The sequence below is a fragment of the Carettochelys insculpta genome, chromosome 2, assembly GCF_033958435.1.
Source record: "Carettochelys insculpta isolate YL-2023 chromosome 2, ASM3395843v1, whole genome shotgun sequence".
Classification (NCBI taxonomy): Eukaryota; Metazoa; Chordata; order Testudines; family Carettochelyidae; genus Carettochelys; species Carettochelys insculpta.
Genome location: NC_134138.1, coordinates 36258458 through 36280600, shown reverse-complemented (window position 1 = coordinate 36280600; position 22143 = coordinate 36258458). Strand labels below are relative to the sequence as shown.

Sequence of the window (22143 nt, the reverse complement as noted above, 5' to 3'; positions counted from 1 at the left end):
TGTCTCTTTAAAAGGACAATAAATCTGTGTTCCAGGACTGGACACTTCAGGACTGATTTTTTTTTTTTTTTGGGGGGGGCGGGGGAAATGAGGACTGGGAGTTTGTTGGTCACACTTGAAGTAGTAACCCAGGCTTCTGGAGGCCAGGGTGGGGTTGTTGTGTTGTAGGTGGGCTGCTGGGGTTAGTTTACTGACCTATAGCTTCACAGTGCACAGACCTCGAGGAACTGTGTGCTTGCCTGGTGGCTGTTGGTACGTCGGCAGCGAGCCACAGCAACTGAGCATGTAAGGCATCCAGAATTATAGGGCCAATGTTGATCCAACCTCCCACTGACCTGTGCTGAGTCCCAAAGGGTCACTGTTTCTCCTTCTGTCCTGAAGACAGTTTCATTCATCGTACCAGGAAATTTCAACACTCGAAATGGTGGTACATGTTGAATAGCAGCTGTGAATCTTTATATAATCCTGTCCTACCTATCCGTCTCCGTAGACTTCTGGCAATATTCTCCGTTTCTTAAACACGTTATAGCAAACTGATAGCTCAAAATAGGTCTGTAAAATTCACATCTTTTTATGCAACTGAAGAGCAACAGAGGTGTGTCCAAAGAATTAGGGGGAGAAAAAAAACTGAGGGAGAAGTTGTCTTTGAACAAAGATAACCTGCAGCATTTGCAACACACACATTGAATCACTGAGAATTTAAAAGTGAAATTGATTATAAATTCCATTGTTCAAGGTAAAAGAAATGCAAAATATGTAAAGCAAATATATAAATAGTGGACAGTAAGCTGGACTTCTAAAACTTTCGTATTTACATTATCTTAAATTATTAAACTGAAAACTGTTTTCAATTAGTGACTCCCTTTTTGATCCAATTATCAACATTGCATTTGTATCGCTTCCTGAGTTATTTGTTTGTTGATTTAGCCATGATTTTCATTAAGACCCCTCTTACAGTAGATTAGTTTTCAGCAGTTCTTTTTTTAATGTAGTTCAGACCTTTGGAGGAATACTTCATTTCTCTTTCAGGTCTGGAAGAGGACGAAAGTTAAGTGGAGACCAGATAACTTTACCAACTACAGTGGATTATTCGTCTGTTCCTAAACAGGTAATATCTCTAAAGGGTTGGGTGATGTGGAGTAAATGACTTATACTAATCCTGTTAAACCAGTGGAATATATTATAATCTTCCACTTACAAGTCAAATGCTGAAGTGACATTGTTCACTTGTATTTAGTCTGAAGTAGAAGACTGGACTTCATGGGATGAAGAAACACCAACGAGCGTGAAGATTGAAGGTGGTAATGGAAATGTGGCCACCCAACAGAATGCTTCGGAACAACTGGAGCCTGATTACTTTAAGGACATGGCACCAACTATAAGGAAAACACAGAAGGTAGGTTTCAGGCATTCAAATATTTTGAAATAATTGTAGGTCAATTACAAATGGGGGTGCTCTCAGGCAAAAATTCAGCAGCCCTATTTCTGGTGTGGCATTTTGATGCCTTATCTGTGTGTGACTTAGATTGTTCTGGGGAGCATTTTATGCCAAAAAGTTAAGATCTGTGCACAGTATTTTAAAATTCTACAAAGTTTCTCAAAGCAGCAATATATAATCATGTTATTTTAGTATTTATTTTAAACACCTGTCAGCAAGTATGCCTGTAGCATTACAGATACACACTCAAATTCTCCATTCGAGAATTAAGGAAACCCAATTCATGTTTCTCTGCCCCTTGCCACCCCCAACCCAGACTGGGAGCTAGACAGACATCTTCCCTCTGCAGAGCCTAGCCATGGGCTGCACGCACGCACGCACGCACATCCTTCCAAGTGGCCATCTATCAGGGCTCCTCAGCCCAAATACTCACACGTCCTCTTCCTTTAGAGCCCAGATGTAGTCCCTTCACAGCCCAAACACTGGCAGAGCTCAGGGATCCAGAGGGAGAAACAGCTTGATGCTGGGTCCTGGGGTTGCATGACGGTTCCTACGTGCTATTGTCTCCTTCCTTCGTGGAGTGCTGAGAACTGCAGCTCCTGGGAATCCTCCAGTTCCCTTTCCTGTCCTTGTCATCAATTTGCAAGCTGGATTCTGCCAGGCCCAGTGGCCCCTACTGGGGCCAGTAGTGCTGCAGCCCATTTCTGCCATTTGCACAGTGGCACAGATTTCACCCAGATAGATAAATATCTGTTTGCACCGTGCTTTTCTCCATCAGTTTTATTCTGCTTTCTGATGGAAACTGAAAAGAAGAGAGAGGAAAACATATACTTGCCTTGTTTTTGTCAAAGAAGGTGGGGTGGGGGAGAGAACTTACTCCATCAAGGAAGTGCATGTTCTGTTTTTTTTTCCCCCAAACAATGACTTACTTGGAAGTCCTTTAATTGCGCTATACTTTGGGAAGTGTGAATGGCATGGGTTGACACTGAAACCAAATTGTGAAATGCATTTTTCGCTACTGGGAGTAGAGAGATTTGTGTGCAGATATTTTAGTTAATGAGAAATTTGTGTCTGATGAAAATATCCAGTTCCAGACATCTGACTAATACTAAACGTATAAACTACAAAGAGGCTGTACTGCTATTTTCTGTCATGTTAGTAAACGCTGTTCTGCTCCAGTGTTTTCGGTTGTTAGCTAATAAGATAAAGCTGCTTATCAAAAGCATACAAACTGGCTGGTCTTTCTTACATTAACACAAACCCACATATGAGTAGATTCACATCTGTTTTCTGGGCTAAAAAGAGAGGTGTTGTAGTTGAAGATCCACACTTGGTAATACTGTCAGTACATTCCCGAAGAGTGTGTGTGCTTTCAAGCTGGAAGGTATAATCTCAGGCTTGAAGAGAGATACCTGTGCTAGCTCTGGTCACGCTTGTATATATAAATATAGAAGTACACCTGTGATGGCACAAGCAGAATAAGTAGCTAGCTACCCCAAGAATGAGCCTTCTAAGACTCTACTCAGGGTTGCTATTCCCTCATGGTGCAGCTTCTACAATTCTATTTTTAGCACACTAACTTGATCAGAATTACTATAGGTATGTCTCTGCAAGCTCGAACTCACACCAGTTTGAATGTAGACATACCCAAAGTACTCTTGTTTGCTTGCTTTCTTCTGCAAATGGTGGCACATCATCTGGGCATTCATAGAATCGTAGAATACTAGGACTGGAAGGGACCTCGAGAGGCCATTGAGTCTAGCCCCCTGCCCTCATGGCAGGACCAAGTGCTGTCTAAACCATCCCCGACAGACATCTATGTAACCTGTTCTTAAATATCTCTAGTGATAGGGATTCCACAACCTCCCTTGGCAATTTATTCCACAGTTTGACCACCCTGACAGTTAGGAACGTTTTCCTAATGTCCAACCTAAACCTTCCTTGCTGCAGTTTAAGTCCATTGTCTCTTGCTCTATCCTCAGATGCCAAGAAGAGCAAGTTTTCTCCCTCCTCCTTCTGACACCCTTTTAGATACTTGACAACCACTTTCATGTCCCCCCTCAGTCTTCTCTTTTCCAAACTAAACAAGCCCAATTCTTTCGGCCTTTCTTCATACTTCACATTCTCTAGATCTTTAATCATTCTTGTTGCTCTTTTCTGAACCCTCTCTAATTTCTCCATATCTTTCTTGAACTGCGGTGCCCAGAACGGGACACAATACTCCAGCTGAGGCCTAACTAGCGCAGAGGAGAGCGGAAGAATGACCTCTTGTGTCTTGTTCACAGCACATCTTTGAATGTATCCCAGAATCATGTGTGTGGTGTGTGTGGTTTTTTTTTTTGGTTTTTTTTTGTGCGACAGCATCACACTGATTTATATTTAGTTTGTGGTGCACTATAACCCCTAGATCCTTGTGGTTACACCCCATTTCATGGTACGCCTTTCCTGACATTTACTGGAGAGATGTGAAAAGAGAGAGAATTGATTTTTGTGCCTAGCTCTTATTTGGCAATACAATCCGTAGCTTGGCTAGAATCTGTTTTAACTTGCTTCTTTTCCTTAACACCTCCTGGGGCATTTGGGTCCCATTGTTTTGTGTAAGGGACAGCTGGAGCACAGAAGGTTTGTAATTTGGTAAGTCATTTTTTTCCTCTGTCCCTGAGCCTATCACTACAAGAAATGAATTTGTGATTGATTGATCAGTCCATATTTGTAGTTACATGTTACATAGTTTTACATTCATGCTTCTATCTGGAGAGGCAGAGGGTTCATACTGAAAAGTCTAGATTGTCATTGTATGTGGAATTACCCCACCATAGATTGTCAGCAGATATGAACCTCCAGCCCAGCACCCCACTTGTGTTAAAGCAGTCACTTTGCTGGCAAAGGTTTGTGGTTTGATACTGAATTTCCCCAGGTTCAGGCCCTGCTGATGAATCACGGTGGATTATTACAAAGTGGGTTCAGATGCTACTGACAGATGTGTGGGTATAGGCTCTTATATTGTATGAGGATAAGCCACTAAAAAGGCATATGATGCTTTTAGCTACCATGTTACATTTACTGACCTGCCTTTTCTAAAATCTAGCAAACTCCAGTGTGTTTGTGTGTCTGCACTGGTAGAAGTGGAACACAGACACTACAAGGTGGTAAAATATATGGGGAAAAAAAACTTAGTGTCCTTCTTTTAAAGGGATGTTTGGTATTTTGTCTACTAAAACAGATAGGAGGTCCATGTTACAGTGCTGAAGAAAGACTATCATGGTTTTATTAGCCCTCAGTAAAATTGATTCTTCTGCCCTATCCCCCTGCTCGTCTTTCCCTTTTATCAATGTTGTCTTTCAGATTGTTATTAAAAAACGAGAACCTTTAAATTTTGGGATCCCAGATGGAAATGCAGGATTTTCCAGTAGATTAGCAGCTACACAAGATATTCCTTTTATTCACCAGTCAGTAAGTATGCTATTGGTTTTGATTCTTATATTGCTGTATACGTGTGTACTCCTCAATAGAGAGCAAGATCTGCCAGGGAGGAGGGATACTAAGCAGCTATAAAATACCTGAATTGTTAATAAGAGATATTTGAGCAGAGGATGCTGAACTTGAATTGGTGAATTAGTCAAATTTGTGCTGTCACTAAGGTGTCTGCCTAGCTTTTGAAGAGAGGTGATGAGCAGAAGGAGATACAAGTCAGCCATCTGGAAGCTGATCTGAAATGCATCCCGAGTTTTATTACATTTCCTAAACCAGAGAGCTCTAGGCTTTTTGGAGATTACATATTAATGCCACAGTGAAAGAGTGGAGGGACAGTTTGTATTGCTCTTCTGCTGATTTTTGTGTTTGCCTTGATAACAAACAAGGGGTATGTAGGACAGGAGATATGGAGTGTAACACCATGTCTAAAACAAAGTGATACCTATACTCTGAGTTAGGCAAGTAGGATGTAAGGTGTTTGCCAAACAGTCTGAAGATATAAAGTGCTCTGTAAATGAGTGATATCTTTTTAGAATGTTAGAATTGCTTTTGCTTTTTATAAATATTTCCATTTCTTTCTTGTATTGCTTCTGTTTCTAATAACCTGTCACTGAATTGAAAAAGTACATACAGATAACATGTTTGGTATGGTGTCTGATGCTAGAAATATTGAGTTCTAATATGCCTTAGTGAAAACTATTATTACTTTAAAAGAGAAGTGGTGAAAGCAGCCAGGTTCTTATGTCTGTTGTGGAACAATAAGGAAGTCATAGAAACCCTCTCATCTTAGTGAGGAAGGGGAAAAATGGCATCAGTGTTGTGGGTCTGGTAGAAGGACACTAGCCTGAATCTCAGGAGATCTGAGTTCAGTGCCCTGCATTGCCACAGGCTTCCTGTGTAACTTAGGCTACATCCACAGTAGGAGCATTTTACCAGTACAAGAATACTAGTATATCAGCAGTACACTCCTAGCATGGACATAGCTGTACCTGCACAGCTGCATTTGGCACCAGAGAGTCAAACCACCCTCCCAGGGTAAAACAAGTTGTACTGGTAGAAGTTTTGCTGGTATAATGGCATCTATACTATGGGGTTCTTCAGGGATCACACTGTTTCACATTACTGTCATTTGAGGTGATATGAATACCTAAGATACAGAATGACTGATAGATACAGTTGATTGGAAAGGGGGGGAGAGTGCATGGGTAGCAGTGGGTGGGGACTTTGCTAGAATCTAGAAAATTCTGGAAGCTAGGTTGATGTGATAGTACTGGTTCTAAAGAAAGCAGGCTGGGTCCTTCAGTATAGGTCTTCATTCAGATTAATGGGAAGTTGTTTCTAACTTCAGTGGGGTTTGTTGGTAGTTTTATTTTTTTTTTTTTTTTGAACAGGGTGGGGAAAGTAGACAGTTAAGGTAGTTTTGAGTGTCCCCATCTGGTATTAGGAAGATTTTCCCCAATTGTCCTAAAGCAGCTGTATAAAATCCTGAACACAAACTAGCCTTGCTTTCTGAGTTTCAGCATCATTTCATGTGGAAATGAGACGGGGAGATGGTTTCAGTGCGTGTGTTACAGTCTATCTTGTTTTCAGCCTGAATTGGGAGACATGGATACCTGGCAGGAAAACACTAATGCCTGGGAAGAAGAGGAAGATGCTGCCTGGCAGGCAGAAGAAGTGCTAAGGTAACTGAACAATTCCATGTCTGACCAGGCTGGAGTAATTTATAGCACAATCATATATTGGGCAACTTTACAATGTAATAATCCTGCTTAGTTTGCCCAGTGTTCATTACAGAACATTTAACTCTCTGACACCATATGCTTTCCTTCCATTACAATCACATGCTCACATGCTAAAAAATTGACATGCTAAACACTTCTTTATATAACAAGAATAATAGGATTTGATGAAACAAGGAGCAGTGGAAATTGCTTTATGTTCTAAAAATAAAGAAGACCTGTATGCTGCACAGTGCTACTTTACAACTAAATTGAGTAGCAATATTAATAAGTGGGGAAAAAATTGAGTCACTAGAGTATACAAATAGTAAAATCACAATTAAAAACCTTGTACCAATAATGTCTTTCAGTTTGGTGGCTCCTGAAGGACTTACAGAATATATACTTAGCAGTGTGCTGTTAAATTGGAAACAGGAAATGCTGTTTGACAGTTGAGACAGTATGGCTATGTCTACGCTACAGAGATCTTTCTAAAGAAGCCCTTTCAAAAGAATTTATTTTGAAAGTGCGTGCACACAAAAAAAGCAGATCAAAAGACTGATCTGCTCTTTTGAAAGAGCATCCACACAGCCCCTGCTCTTTTGAAAGGAGGGGCTAGGGATTAAAAAATCAGGCCCCCTGAGGACTGCTCTTTCGAAAAAAGGGCCCGCAGTTTGTTTGTTTGTGTCTTTTTTTTTTTAAGAAGCTTTTGAAAGGGAGCGCTCTCCCTGAAACGGGAAAGGAAGAGTGGTTTCGAAAAGAGTGCCGCATTCTTTCAAATTACTTTCGAAAGAACGCTTTTTGTGTAGATACTCCATGGGATCTTTCAAAAGAGCCCCCTTTCGAAAAATCTTTTGAAACAACTTGCTAGTGTAGATGCAGCCTGTGTGAAGAAGCAGAGGTGGGTTTATTCAGTTGAAAATTCAGCAGAAATATTAAGTACATTCTTGAATCCACACACACTCAACCGTATTCTAACTAGCTTAGCTAAAATAACAAATAGGTCATTGTGTAAATGTCACTAGTTTTATGATGGTGTCAGCATGAATATTTTATTAAAAATTCTGTACACTTATTAAAACGAGGGGATAAGGGACACAATGTGACGGCTCTGGGACGTCAAATCGTGTAGTGCAGTACTCCATAATTTTAGGTTATTTATATCCTTTCACAGTCTTTTGCATGCTGTCCATATGCTGTCATGCATGTGTTTAAGATTCCTGTGCTGTGTTCATCACCTTTTAGAAGGCTTTTTTTCATTTATTTGTTTAACAACTGTGAGCAGGAGTTAAATACATTATTTTTGAACAATACTAGTTTTGCATTTTGGAAATTCTGTTTTGTCCATACTGATTTATGATTAAAATATTTTTAGTACTCCCTTGGTCTGCCAGTTTGTGTGGTGCAGCATCATATAAATGTAGAAATACAGCTTGAATACAGTGCACAATTCATATCCTAGTCAGGAATGTAACGGTTTCTATTGGCAGTGTTGACTTGGATCTGCTTTCTGTCTCCTTCTTGTGTTTTATCCTTTTTTGCATGTTTTATTATAAACAAGAATATTCAGCTGCACGTTTGAACTAGAAAAGGAGAACATTTCCTGTATGTATAGTGTGGCTGAATTAACATTGTTTTTGGTAATCTTGGATTCCTGACAAATTTCCCCAATTAAAAATTATCAGTGCACTGATGTTATGTTCTTTTGTTTTTGAAAATAATGGAGAAAGACAAACTGTCCAAATTAGGCTGAATAATCACACCTTGTGCTGGAGGGCAGGAGGCAATCTCATCTCTCCTGCGTCTGCAGCTGTCGAGATCTTTCTTACCTGGCTGTCGCAGGGCAGAGGCATGTGTTTACCTGGTAACAAACCTATTGTTGTTAACTGTGCTCCCTTTCCACTGGGTGCAGTAGAGTGGGGGAATTTCAAAGAAACCAGCTGAAGCTCCTTAATTCTGGGGCAGGGTGTATGCTGTCCCCGAGCGGGGATTCATGACCCAGAGGTTGCCAAAATTGAGTGCACTCCAGCTGGACCCCAACAATTCCCTGCCTGTGACTGCAGAAGTGTGATGAGGAAGCTAAGAAGGTCATTTGCCCTTCAAGATGATGCTAAGGGGCCAGGAGATGGCTCAGGCTCTTGCATATGTTTCATACATTTTGCCCTAGTGCAGGGGTTGGCAACCTGGGGCTCCAGAGCCTCGTGTGGCTCTTTGAGGAGTCGTTTGCGGCTCTAAGCATTGCTGCCGCTTAAACAAAAACTAAATTCAGTTGCCCACCATTTGACCAACTGAACTTTAGTTTTTTGTTTAAGCGGCGGTAGCTCTGGAACCGCTGAGCAGTTGACTGTGGCAGGGCAGGGAGTCTCAGAAGTGAAAGCTGCTAGGGCAGGGAGCAGCCCCATGTGGGTGAAAGTTTAAGCTGGCAGGAGAGCTGGGGTTGGGGATGGTGTGGCTGAGCCTGCCCCTGCCGGAGCCACACAGCCAGGCTGAGAAGGCAGCAAGGAGCAGCAGGGTGGTTGTGGGGGAGCTGCATGCGCTGAGGTGAATTAATCTGGGGATGTGGGGGGGAGGTTAAGCCTGGGAGTTGGGGGGTGAGTTTGCAGGATGGGGGAGGAAAAGCCTGGGGGTAGAGGGTGGATTTGGGGGCTGAGGCAGGTAAAGCCTGGGCATGGGGGTAACTTAACTTTTTAACTGGTACAAATTATTGTATGCATGCTATTAAAATAGGGGTGACAAAAGACATAGTTTGAGGTTATTTATTAAGGACTGTCTCGTTTATGGGCACTGTAGCTCTTGAAGTATTGATTTTTTTTTTGTAACTGAATTTGAAAAAATGGCTCTTCCTGCTATGAGTTGCTGACCCTGTCCTAGAAGGCTCAGTTACATTGTGGTGCTGTTTCTGGACGGAGAAAATTCTCTTCCCTGAGTCTGAGGCAAAAATGTCAGAATGTCTTTACAAAATCTAAAGACTGAAAGTACTATAATACACAAGAGGCAACTTCTCTGTGCTGTACTTATGTAAAGTACACACAGAACAATTAATTATACAGCTGAATGTTGACTTGTTTGAGAGGTTTTTTTTGTTAAACATTTTATTTTTCACCCTTTCTCTCGGCATGCCGATTGTAATCTTTCCTGTCCTCCCAGACTGGTCTCTGTGTGTTCTTCCATGCAGTTCACTGCCTGATTGTAGCCCTTCATGCTGTTGTCTGCTCCTCTTTGAGTCACTTCTGAATATGTGCTCTTCTGCCAAGTCCTGCACACTGTAATCCTCTGCTCTGGCCTCGTTTAATTTGCAAGGGATTAAAAAAAGGGAATGGTGGAATTCACCAGGGGTTTGCCCTGCTTTCACTGGTCATTCTTGGTGCTTTCCTTCAGTCTCTTTTGCCTATCTCCATCTATGCGTTGTCCATTTAGGTTGTAAACTGTTTGTGGCAGGGCCTTCTCTTCATCTCCATTTGTTTGGAAAGTGCTTGGACAGCTTGTTCAAACTTGGGTGCCTCTTGTTAGGGACACAGCTCTAGATCTGACTAACTAAATGACTTCTCTGGACTGTCCCTGCTCCAGCTCCCATTGAATTTGGTAGCAGCAGGTACTCAAACTTGGGTTGCTTTTATTACCTACATTTTGGTTTTGATGCCTAACTATAGGCATCTGTATTTGGGTCGTCGTCGTTGTCGTCGTCATCAAGAACCATGGGCTCAGCGCCCGTTGATGTCTGTCTGATGCCTCTCACTATGTCCTTCCATCTTTGCCTATCCAGTGCAGAGTGGCTTTGTTTCTGTAGACTAGCTCCGCACCAACCTACTACATCATCTATCCATTCTCTGTGGGGTCTGCCTCTCCTATTCAAACCATCCATTATGCCGAATACGAGGGTCTTGATTTTTTTTTTTTTTTTTTTGTCATTCATTCTGCAAATATGTCCAGATAGTTGTAGCTTCCATTTTATAACCTTCTGCAGCAGGTTCTCTTTTGGCTGTATCTTCCTGTATAATTCCTCATTGGTGACCTTCTGCATCCATCCTACTCTCAGAATCTTTCTATAACAACTTCTTTCGAATGCCAATATTCTTCTTTTTGAATCTTTCATTATCACCCATGTCTCACATCCGTACAACATGCTGCTGAATACATGTTTAAGACACCCAGCTTTGTTCTTAAGCTAATTGCTTTGCTTTTCCAGATCTTGTCCATCACCTTCAAACTTGCTCTTGCTTTCGCTATTCTAGTTGCTCTTTCTTTCTTACATTCTAGACCATACGGTATGTTGCTCCCCAGATATGTGAACTTCTCTGATTTTTTCCTTACTATTTCCTTATCTCCAAATACCATTGTTTGTTTTATCGATGTTCATAATCAGTCCGTTACACTTCCCTTCTTCATTTAACACTTGCACCGTTTTCGCTAGCTTCTCATCTTCCTCAATGATGATAATATCATTCACGAACCTCAAGTTCTTAATTCTTTTCCCGTGCACAGATATCCCTTCTACCTCTTCCTTGGTCTTATCCATCACTCTCTCTCTCCAGATGTGCAGTGAAGATACTTGGTGATATTGGATCTCCTTGTCTCATACCTCTACTTGTTTTAAATCAACTTCCCAACTCCCCACATGTTCTCACCGCTGCCTCCGCATTATCATTTGAGATCTTTCAACAACCGTATTAGTCTATCCACTCCATATGACTCCAACACCGCCCAAGTCACTTTCTGATCTATACTGTCAAATGCCTTTTGAAAATCGACGAAGCAAGTGTATACGTTTTTGTTCTTTTGTTGAGCTTTCTCCGCTATCAGTTTTAGTGCCAATATCTGCTGTTGTGGTACTTCTATCTTTTCTGAACCCTGCTTGCTCGTCTGCTATATGTTCTTTTATGTGCGATCTTAATCTCTGTCAGTATCATTGTCAGCACCTTACCTAGATAACTTGTTAGGGCAATCGTTCTGTAGTTCTTGCACTCCAATGTACTTCCTTCCTTGGGTATTGTCACTAGCACAGATCTTGTCCATTTCTTAGGCGCCTTCCCTTCTTTCCGTGCTATATTACATAGTTGGTCTATTTCCTGAATCGTGCTTTCTCCGCCATATTTGATCATCTTTCCCATGATCTTATCATTTCCAGGGCTCTTGTTATTCTTCAGTCGTTTCACTGCTTTTTCTACTTCCTCCTTTGAAATATTGGTCTCGCACTCGATGCTCTGGGGGAGATGTCTGTCTTTCAATTCTTCAGTCAGTCTCTCTGAGACACTCAGGTCCAACTGTGCTTTGTATAGATCAGTGCAGTATCTCGTCCATCGCTGCACAGTCTTCTCCCTGTTCACGAGCACTTCTTCATTCTCATCTTTGATCACCATCTGCTTCTGTTGTCATTTCCTATTAATATTCCTAATTGTTTTATACACCTCCCTGGTCTTACATTCACCGTAATACCACTCAATATCTTCACATCGCTCCTCTAACCATTTCTCCTTATCCTTTCTGGCTGCTTTCCTTACCTCATTGCATTTCATTCTGTATTGCTGTTTTGCCATCTCAGAAACATCTCTTCTGATCTTCAACACTCTTTTCTCTTGTACCAGCTTCAGTGTCTTCTGGGTAATCCACTTCTTGTTGATCTTTTCTTCTTCTGGAATAGTCTGTTCAATTGCCTCTTCTGTAGTGATGGCTATCCCTGCGACTCTCTTATCTAGGTCTTTCTCTGTGGCAATAGTCTTAGTCTTCTCTTCGAGCGCTGTTCTTTTTGCATTCCCTGTTTCTTCCTCACATACCCTCGCCACATCTCTTCTTTTCTTAAACTGTCTTACATTTTCTTTTGAGTTTTAGCTTGATGTTTGCGATAACTAGACTGTGGTCTAAGTCTATATCCGCTCCTTGGAAAGTTTGGCACTGCTGTGCTGATGTTATCCATCTTCTTATCAAAATATCTATCATGTTCTTGGACTTCCTGTCATTCGATTGCCATGTCCATTTCCTACAGTCCTTTTGGTGGAATCTCGTGTTGCAAATCACCATCTCATGCTCTGTGGCAAACTCTAACAGTTTCTCACCTCGTTTGTTTGTTTGTTTCTTTCTGCATATCCAAACCTTCCCATGACTCTCTCCCAACCTTCATTATGTGCTCCAACCTTTGCATTCCAATCTCCTCCGATGATCAACACATCTTTCTTCCGTATCTCCTCCACCGTCTTTGTCAAGTCTTTATAAAATAGCTCAGTGCCTTCCTCCATAGTGTCTGACATGGGTGCATACACCTGAATGACTGAGATGTTGAACGGTTTTGCTTTGAATCGCGCGACCATCATTCTTGCATTCACCGGTTTGTATCCAAAAATGCTCTTCTAGCTGTTTTGCTAAGAAGGAATCCAACTCCTGCTTCATGCTTCGTTTTGTTTCCTGACCAAATGACTTTGCAAACGCATCTCTCTCCTGGTTCTGTCCAATGCATCTCTGCCATTCCAAGTATATCACAGTGATATCTCTCCATTTCCTTTCGAAGCAGCTTTAATTATCCAGTTGCCCACAGTGTTCGGACATTCCATGTTCCAATGGATAGCATATGTGTTAGGTGTAATTTTCTTTTGGTATCCAACTTACTGACCCAACCCAATCGCTTGATTGGTGTTGTGGACCTTGTTTATCTGGGCAACGTCTGAGCTGGCATCTTTTAATATTTGGTTGTACTGGCGTCAGATTTCATTCGTATTGTTGTTTGACAGTCAGCGCATTGACACGTATCTGACCAACCCTCCTCCTTCATCCAGGCTTGGGACTGGCATGGAGCTCTCAGTGGCTTCATGGCAGAGTTCGTATTTGGTTCGGAGTATTAAATGAGAAAAGGAACAAACTTAGCCTGGAACAGATTCTATTTTGTCTTCAACCTTTTCATAGATTCCAAGACCAGAAGGGATCAGTGTGGTCACTTCTTTTAGAAAAACATCCTGTCTTGAATCAAAAATTGTCAATGAACAATAATCCCCAGGACTGTGTCAGATTGCTCCAATGGTTAATTATTCTCATTATTAAAAATGTACATCTTATTCCAGTCTGAATTAGTCTAGCTTCAGCTTCCAACCACTGGTTCATGTTACACATTTCATTTTTCATTCTACTACTACAAGTGGTAGTTTGAACCACTTGTTCTTAATTGTTTTGTTCCTATGTACCAAGTCTAGTTTTATACTAAACAAAACAGCAGAAATGTAGCACTGCAAAGATTAACAAAATGATTTACTCTGTGATAAGCTTTCATGGGACAGACCCACTGGGTCTTTAAAGTGTTACATTTCTGCTGTTTTGTTTTGTTGGAGTACAGATTAACATGGCTACCTCTCTTTTAGTTTTATACTAGTTTGCTCTTTCACCAGCATTAAGTTCTTTTTCCAGAGTGTGACCTATAAATGGTTAGAGCAAGGCCATCTGAGATCCTGTATCTCACAGGAGACATAACGGTGACATTAATTTACCGTTGATGTATGCACCTTTTGTGAGAGCTGCTTTTCATCAGTAATGCAGGGGACTGCCTGTGTAGTGTCTAGAAAACAACAGTGGCGTGGTTAGCCAGCAGAGGGTGCAGTAAACCACTTAGGAATCTTAGCTCAGACAGGAATTCTCTGTGTGGTTTTGAGTTTAACGAAAGTATATGAACTGGTGGTGGTGGTGGTGGTGATTACTAAGCCTTTGGGTGCTGCTGTTACCTTGGTTAGTACTAAATGTTTAACTCTGCATGAGACTTGGATGAAAAACCATTGTTTGTTTTACATGTATGAGCTATTTATGTATATGGTATCTTTGCGTGCAGCCTTTTGTTTTCCATCTTTATGCCACCAAGTCACTGCACCAGAATTTCCTTTCAGTGAGTTAGTAGGAGGCTGTGGCTGTGAAACACTGAGGTACGTGATGGAAAGCTACAAATTGCAAAATAAACATCCTTGATGCTGGCTATGGGCACGCTTTTGGGATTTAGAATTCTAGAATACATGACTGCTGGTGAATAGCTCTCCCTCTGCTTGTTAGTAATCCTCTTGACCCTCTGTGACTAGTAGAAGTAATGTATTCTTGTCTTCTTTATGACCATCTTTTGCACACATGCAGACTATTTTCAGGCCACCTTCAGTCTTTCCTCAAAGAAGTACATGATCAGCTCTCTACTCTTGATGCCTAAGCTAGCCCATCGAGGACAGACTATTGTATAGAAACAACACATAAGGCAGCTATTCCAATGTCTAGGCACAAGAAGTGCAGCCCATACGTAGAGCATGGGGCAATGTTCCTTCTAATTTTTTCTGTCCATACGTGGAATAAATTCTGTGTGCACCTATGTGCATCAACAATAGAAACTGATGCTGACAGCTGTGGGCGCTGTGCTAACCATCTGGGCGGCATTTGAATCTCCTTGGTGGCTGTCCAAGCACTCGGCTTACAGGGAATGCTGCTCTGGGAGATGCCTATGGAAAGCAGAGGCTCAGAAAAGGATTTAGGGGTTGTAATAGACAAGCATCTTGGCACGAGCTCCCATGGTGATGCTGTACCCAAAAGGGTTAATGTGCTCCTGGAGGTATAAATAAGAGTGAGGGTGAGGAGGTGACTTTATCTCCCTGTGAGACATTGGTGGGATTGATGCAGGAATACTGCAAACAGGCCGGGTATCCATTTTAAAAAAGGATGTTGAAAAATTGAGAGGATGCAGAACAAGGAGAAAAAAATTATTTGAAGATTTGGAGAAAATTCCTTACAGTGAGAGACCTAAAGAGGTTGCATTGTTCAGTTTATTGAAAAGAAGATTGGAAGGTGACTTTTTTTTTTTGCTGTATGTAAGAACATGAGAATGACCGTACTGAGGCAGACCAACGGTGCATCTAGCCCAGTATCCTGTCTTCTGACAGCAGCCAATGCCAGGTGCTTCAGATGGAGTGAACGCAACAGGTAATCGTAAAGGCTATGTCTACACTAGCTCCCAACTTCAAAGTCAGTGTGGTGAGTAGGGTATCAGGAGATTTATTAATAAAGTGCTGCGGTGCATATGCAGCACTTAATTAACCTAATTCTCCCCCAGGGCAACTTTGAGGTGTTAAACTTCGAAGTTCCTTTTACTCCTCAAAATTTTGAGTAAAGGGACTTCAAAGTTGCCCTGGCACTTCGAAGTACTGGCAGGTGAGCTGTGGCTAGATGTGAGCCAGCACTTCAAAGTTTAACACTTTGGAGTTCCCGCAGGGGAGAGAGGGAGATTTGCTTAATGAAGTGATGCATGTGCCAGAGCCAGACAGGTACTCAGAAGCCACCTGCTACAGGACAGGCTTCTCAAGGAAAACAAGAGAACACCACTGACCATCACATACAGCCCCCACCTAAGGCCTCTCCAATGCATCATCAGCGATCTGCAACCCATCCAGAACAGTGATCTTTCACTCTCGCAGACCTTGGGAGGCAGGCCTGTCCTCGCCTACAGACAGCCTGCCAACCTTAAACAAATCCTCACCAGCCACTATGAATCACAAACTAGTGACTCTAAGCCTGGAACCAGCCCCTGCAACAGTCCTCGCTGCCAACTCTGCTCACATATCTACTCCAGTGACATCATCACAGGACCTAACACCAACTATACCATCGGGGCTCCTTGACCTGCACATCTACTAATATAATATATGCCATCATGTGCCAGCAATGCCCCACTGCAATTTACATTGACCAAACAGGACAGTCTCTCCATAAAAGGATAAATGGACATAAATCAGACATCAGGAACGATAATGTACAGCAGCTTGTTGGGAAACACTTCAGTCTCCCTGGACACTCAATGGCAGATGTAAGCGTGACAGTCCTGAAACAAAAAAATTTCAAAAATCAGGTGGAGAGAGAGAAATCTCTGAGCTGCAATTTATTTGCAAATTTGATGCCGTTAACCAAGGATTAAACAGAGACTGGGAGTGGATGGCACCTTACAAAAGCAACTTCTCTGCCCTGGGTGTTAATATCTCCCCATTAGACTCTGACAATGGGTCATATCCCCCTGTCTGGTCTGACTTGTTTTTTCCGCTTTTGATACGTGCTATTGATGATGGGCCACTTCAACCTTGCTGAATAGACCTTGTCAGCTCTGGCCCTCCCTCTTACTGGGACCCCACTCCTTAAATACCGCTCTGAAACCGCCCCCCCCCCATGCATCTGATGAAGCGGGTCTTTGCCCATGAAAGCTTGTGGTCCAAAATATCTGTCTATAAGATGCCATGTTGTTGTTCTCAAAGCAACAGACTAACATGGATACCTCTGTGATACTAGTGGAAGAGTGTGTTCTCCACCTTTTGATGTTTTCAGATAAAGTCTGAATGCTTCTGGAAGTTGCTTTAGCCAAGCACACACACCGGACACACTATGGGGTAATTGACTAATATTTAGTGCCTGTTGTTAGAGGAAATCAGACCAGGTGAATTAGCCTTCTTTTCACTTTCTTTCTGATTCTGCCTGTAACATTAATATGGCATTGGACTTCTGCAAGTATGCATTATTTATTTTTGATGAATTACTTTATTATTCCCAAAAAATCTCACATCTTCTCAGTTGCCTAGCCCTTACTTCTCCTATTTCAATAATTCTTTCCAACTTGAATCTTTCTGCCATCACTGACTCTCATTTTTGCTATTATCCTATCTTCCAGTTAATTAAAGTTCAGTTTTTATCCTGTCCTGCAGAAAACTGGCAGACTTGCCTGCATATTCTGTGCCCACCTTCATTAACAAAAGCATGGAATGATCCAGGAGTCATCTTACCTTGGTGTTATTGCCTATCAAATACAGAAGATGGCATCAATCTGTCACCCCGGGAGTATAGATTTGGTTGCTGCTATTGTGCCACTCACCTCTGAATCCTGAGAAAATTTAACCAGAGGGGAAAATAAAATGAACAAATGCTGTCCTGTTTCTTCATCAAACTACATAACTTTGGGTGCGCACGGCAATCAGGTTGCTGACCCTTTGAACAAATCCTTCATTTTCTGAGAGCAGTAGTGGAGAGATGCTGCCTCACGGATAAACCACTGTGTAATAGATTGCTGCTTCTTTTGCTTTTTAGTTTTAATATCCCAGTGGTAACCTGCTGCAGAGCTAATGCTCTGCTTTAAATTACAAATGGGCTGAGCAGTGGTGGTCTCCATCCCAGTGTTTGAAGGTTCTCTGATCTGGTGTTTGTGGCTTCGCTCAGTGTCTGTGGTTGTGGTTGGTTGGTTGTTTTAATCTGACGTGGTGATATCTTCAAGTGAAGAAGGGCTTGCACATTGAGGTCAGTGTAAACTAAATATTCAGCACTTGGCAGAATCAAGCCCAAATTGTTGTAGCAATTTGGACTGTTTAGACATTTGGTCACATAGCAGAATATCATTAATAAAAAAAAAAAGCCTAGGTAATAGTGAATAACATAATCCCAGTGTTTAGTTTCCCAGCTATAGTTAGTTAGAATACTGTTCTTAATTTACAGTTTCTGTAAAACTAAAATTATGTGCTGATTGCATTGAAACATCAAAGTAAAATAATTTTCTACCTCCATGGATTTTCTGAAGTTACAGAAGGAGAGGAGTAGGTTGGATATTAGGAAAAACTATATCACCAGGAGGGTGGTGACGCACTGGAATGCGTTGGTTAGAGAGGTGGTGGATTCTCCATCCTTAGAGGTTTTTAAGTCCCGGTTTGACAAGGTCCTGGCTGGGATGACTTAGTGGGGGGTTGATCCTACTTGAAGCAGGGGCCTGTACTAGACGGTCACCTGAGGTCCATTCCAGCCTGCCAGTGGTATTTCCCAATCTTCAATCATTGTTCTCACTCTGTCTCTACACAGTGAGGGAGATGTGGTAGCATCCAGTTGTGCAATATAGTTTGGAAATTACACCCTCAGTAACTCTGGGTGCATCTACACTAGCCAGCTACTTCAAAGTAACTGGCACAACGTTGAAATAGTACGCGTCGCGTCTACACGTGCTGTGAGCTATTTTGATGTTGAAATTGACGTTAGGTGGCGAGATGTCAAAATCGCTATTCCCATCCGAAGATGGGAATAGCACCCTTCTTCGATGTTCAGTGTTGAAGTATGATGTGTGTAGACGAGCTGTGTCCCACTATGTTGAAATAGCAGGGTCCTCCATGGTGGCCATCAGCTGAGGGGTTGACAGATGCTCTGTCCAGCCCCTGTGGGGCTTTGTGGTCACCGTGTACAGAAACCCTTAGCCCAGGGCTTCTGGCGGTGGCAGCAGTGGCTGGGGGCCCATGCTACGTGCATGGGGTCTGCAACTGGTTGTTGGCTCTGTGGATCTCATGCTGTACAGGCCAAGTGTGTCTGGGTGGGTCCCTTTAAGAGAGTGGCTTGGGGCTTTGCTGGTCCCTTGTTTCAACAGGGAGTGCTTGTGTGTGTGGGCGCGCCATGTTTCCTTCCGGGGCGGCTCTTTTTGATGTTCTCCGACACACATCATCTACACATCCTCCAGAGCTGGTGCCATCGACGTTCAATGTCGAAGTAGCGACGAAGTAGCCTGTTTCAATGTTCTTACGTCGAAATAGGCTACTTCAACGTAGTGTGATCGTGTAGACGTAGCCTGTGTGTATAGCTTGGAGGTCTGTTAACTCTGACACCAAATCCCAAAAGGTAGATTAGTCTTAAGTTCTCTGGTTCATTGACAAAGGTGATTTAATGCCCAGATTTAAAATAAAGAATAAACCCAAGCGGGAGGTGGGGCATATTTGAACACTGAGGAACAAGTGGTGTTGCATCAACAATGAGAGTTTGAAAACAATTTAGATGGTATATGGGAACTTGACAGACAATGGAAAGGGCATGGGAAGGGAGGCAGGAGTGCCCATTTTTGTCTCAGGGAGGAAGAGGTTGTGGGGGGTAAGTTTTCCAGCAATTGTATTGAGGGAGTGAGCAGGAAAATGATGCTCCAGTTGGGGTGCAGAAGAGGAACTCAAAGCAAGCAAACTCTTCGGTCTAGAAGTCGGTTAAAACTCAGGTCCCTGTTTTGAGTGTTTGAACCTCAGATTGACGAAGTAGCTTGTTTTTGTATAATTATTTACCCTGGTTAATGCCAGTTGTACTTGTGTATTAAGGTTGTTTGGAGGTCTGGTACCTGTAAAAATGCGTTTGGAAGAAACATTTGATATCCATGAAATATCACTCGATCTGTGTAAAAAAAAAAAAAAAAAAAAAAAAAAAAAATCTGGATTATCTTTAAAAGTATGATACCAAACTGTACATAAAAATGAGAGAGGATCGACAGCCAACCAACCAACCTACTTTTTCACAAAAGTACCTCCCCACCCCCAACTTATTCCAAATGTATCTCCCTGGGGATCTCATGGATCTTTCACTTGCACATCTATCAGTTATCTTCCTTCTGTATTTCACAGAATTCTTCGGCTCATTAGGAGGTTTGTACTCGGCCTAATCGAAAGACCTTAAAATCAATGAGAATCCTTGTACTGAGTTCAGTCACCTTTCTGGATCAAATCCATGAAGCAATTTCTGCCATTTAAAAAAAAAAAAATCCGTTGAATCATAGAATCATAGTATACTAGGAGTGGAAGGGACCTTGAGAGGCCATCGAGTCCAGCCCCCTGCCCCAATGGCAGGACCAGCTACTGTCTAAACAATCCGATGTCCATCTATCTAACCTGTTCTTAAATATCTCCAGCGATGGATATTCCACAACCAAAAATAAGAGAGAGAATGGCTTAGTCCAAGTATCGGCAACCAAAAGAGCAAGAAGAGCCTTTTTTTTTTTTTTTTTTTTTTTTTTTTCAAATTCGGTTAGGGAAAAAAAGATAATTCAAGAGCCACAATGCCTGAGAATACGAGATGGTCCTTAATGTTAAACCATACTTTTTGTAACCCCTATTTTAAGAACAGCGCCCCCCCAATCCTACAATGCACTGCACATATTAAAGGGGGAGTTAGCCAATGTTTGGAGATGACATACCATTTGCTATTTAGATACGAGTTGTTCACTGTTTGGCTTGTAGATGTTCACCAAAATATCAAAAATAATCAGAGGGTTTTGTTTATAACTTTAGCATCAAGAGCCCCAAAAGTCCGTAAAGAGCTGCAGGTTGCAGACCCCGGGCTTAGTCAGAATGCTTGATTAAAATATCATACAGCTCAAGAATGAAATACAACACTGAATTGATTCTGATATGGAGATGCCAACTGATAAGCCCTATGGCCCTTCTCTTCACTGGGGAAAATGCAGCATGAGAGATGTAAGAGAAGCAATGTTTGACATCAGCAGTTTACTTCAAAAGTGCAGAATATGCTCTTTCAAAGAAGAGAAAAAAGCTTAATCTGAGCATTAGCAGAGGACACATTAACTGATAGCTGCCTAATTAGGGTACACAAATAACACAGAATTCCAAGCGTTATTGCGAACAAGGCTTGCAGGCACAACATATGTTTAAAGCTCACAGTTAAGAGTCTGTATTTTGTTTAAGTAAGAAGTTCTGTATTTATTCGGCCTGTGTAAAAGGAACTTGCTAGGCATCTTTTGCTGTGTTCTGAAGATGTCACTGATGTTCTGTCTTCAAATTGCAGGCAGCAGAAGATAGCAGAAAGGGAAAAACGAGCTGCAGAGCAACAGAGGAAGAAAATGGAAAAAGAGGCACAAAGGCTAATGAAGAAGGAGCAGAACAAAATTGGTGTAAAACTCTCCTAGCACACGCAGATCTAGGATGCCTGTATTGACAGGCAAGAATTCCAGGTTGACAACATAAAAGCATCATTTGTACTGATTTAAGTATTTTTAGAACTCAACTCACTGCTTGATTTTAATGCATCCTTCAGGCCCTCTTGGAAGCCAGAATTCTTCCATAAAGTATCTTGAACTATTAGTAGATGGATCTTAAAAATAAAACACCAACCCTACAAATCATATTTTGATGGAGAAGTGTTTCCTGCAATAGCCCTATCCCAGCACTCTCCTTATACAAGAACAGTGATTGCTGCGGTGACAGTCTGATGATGGGGACATTAAACTCTACTCTGTGGTTCAAGCTTAAAGGAAAAGGGTGTAAATAGTGAAGTGGTGGGAAACCTACTATATTATCTATTATGCTTATCTAAACCGTGTAATTAAAGAATTTTAAAGAATTCTTTGCCTCTGTGCTCAATTTCTGAAAATGCACCTTTGCTGTTCTGCTCTTAATTGACTTTTTTAAAGGTTGACAAAGTTGCTTTAAAAACATGGTGTCATTATCCTGTATAACGTGATATTGACCTATACTGGCAACAGAATAATTTTTAAGAATTCTCTGCTTTTGTGGAGCTGATTATCCATAGTTGCTTCTTTCTTTGGTAACAAGAGCAAACAAAAATCTCTCCTCTGTGGGTGTGCACAATGGTTCTGTTCTTCATGGAGTGCCCAAGCCAGATAGGGGATTTACAGCCATAATAGGAAGACAGGTCTCAGATGTCAAGACAGAGAAGAATGCAATTAAAAATGCCCCCACAGTAGGGACGGTCTCACCTGCTGTTAAGTCAGCA

The 22143-nt window shown here is 41.8% G+C and overlaps 1 protein-coding gene across 2 annotated transcripts in view; it reads left to right on the top strand.

Annotated features, from left to right (window-relative positions):
• The window catches only part of EBAG9 (estrogen receptor binding site associated antigen 9), a 45386-nt gene extending 23641 nt beyond the window's left edge, over positions 1–21745 (top strand). For both annotated transcript variants that reach the window (XM_074985649.1, XM_074985650.1), the window contains exons 3-7: positions 1030–1108; positions 1238–1396; positions 4784–4891; positions 6503–6594; positions 21196–21745. In XM_074985649.1, the coding sequence (XP_074841750.1) occupies positions 1030–1108; positions 1238–1396; positions 4784–4891; positions 6503–6594; positions 21196–21316 (559 nt within the window). In that variant the 3' untranslated portion in view covers positions 21317–21745. The remainder of the gene's footprint in view (positions 1–1029; positions 1109–1237; positions 1397–4783; positions 4892–6502; positions 6595–21195) is intronic.
• Positions 21746–22143: the final 398 nt, after the last annotated feature.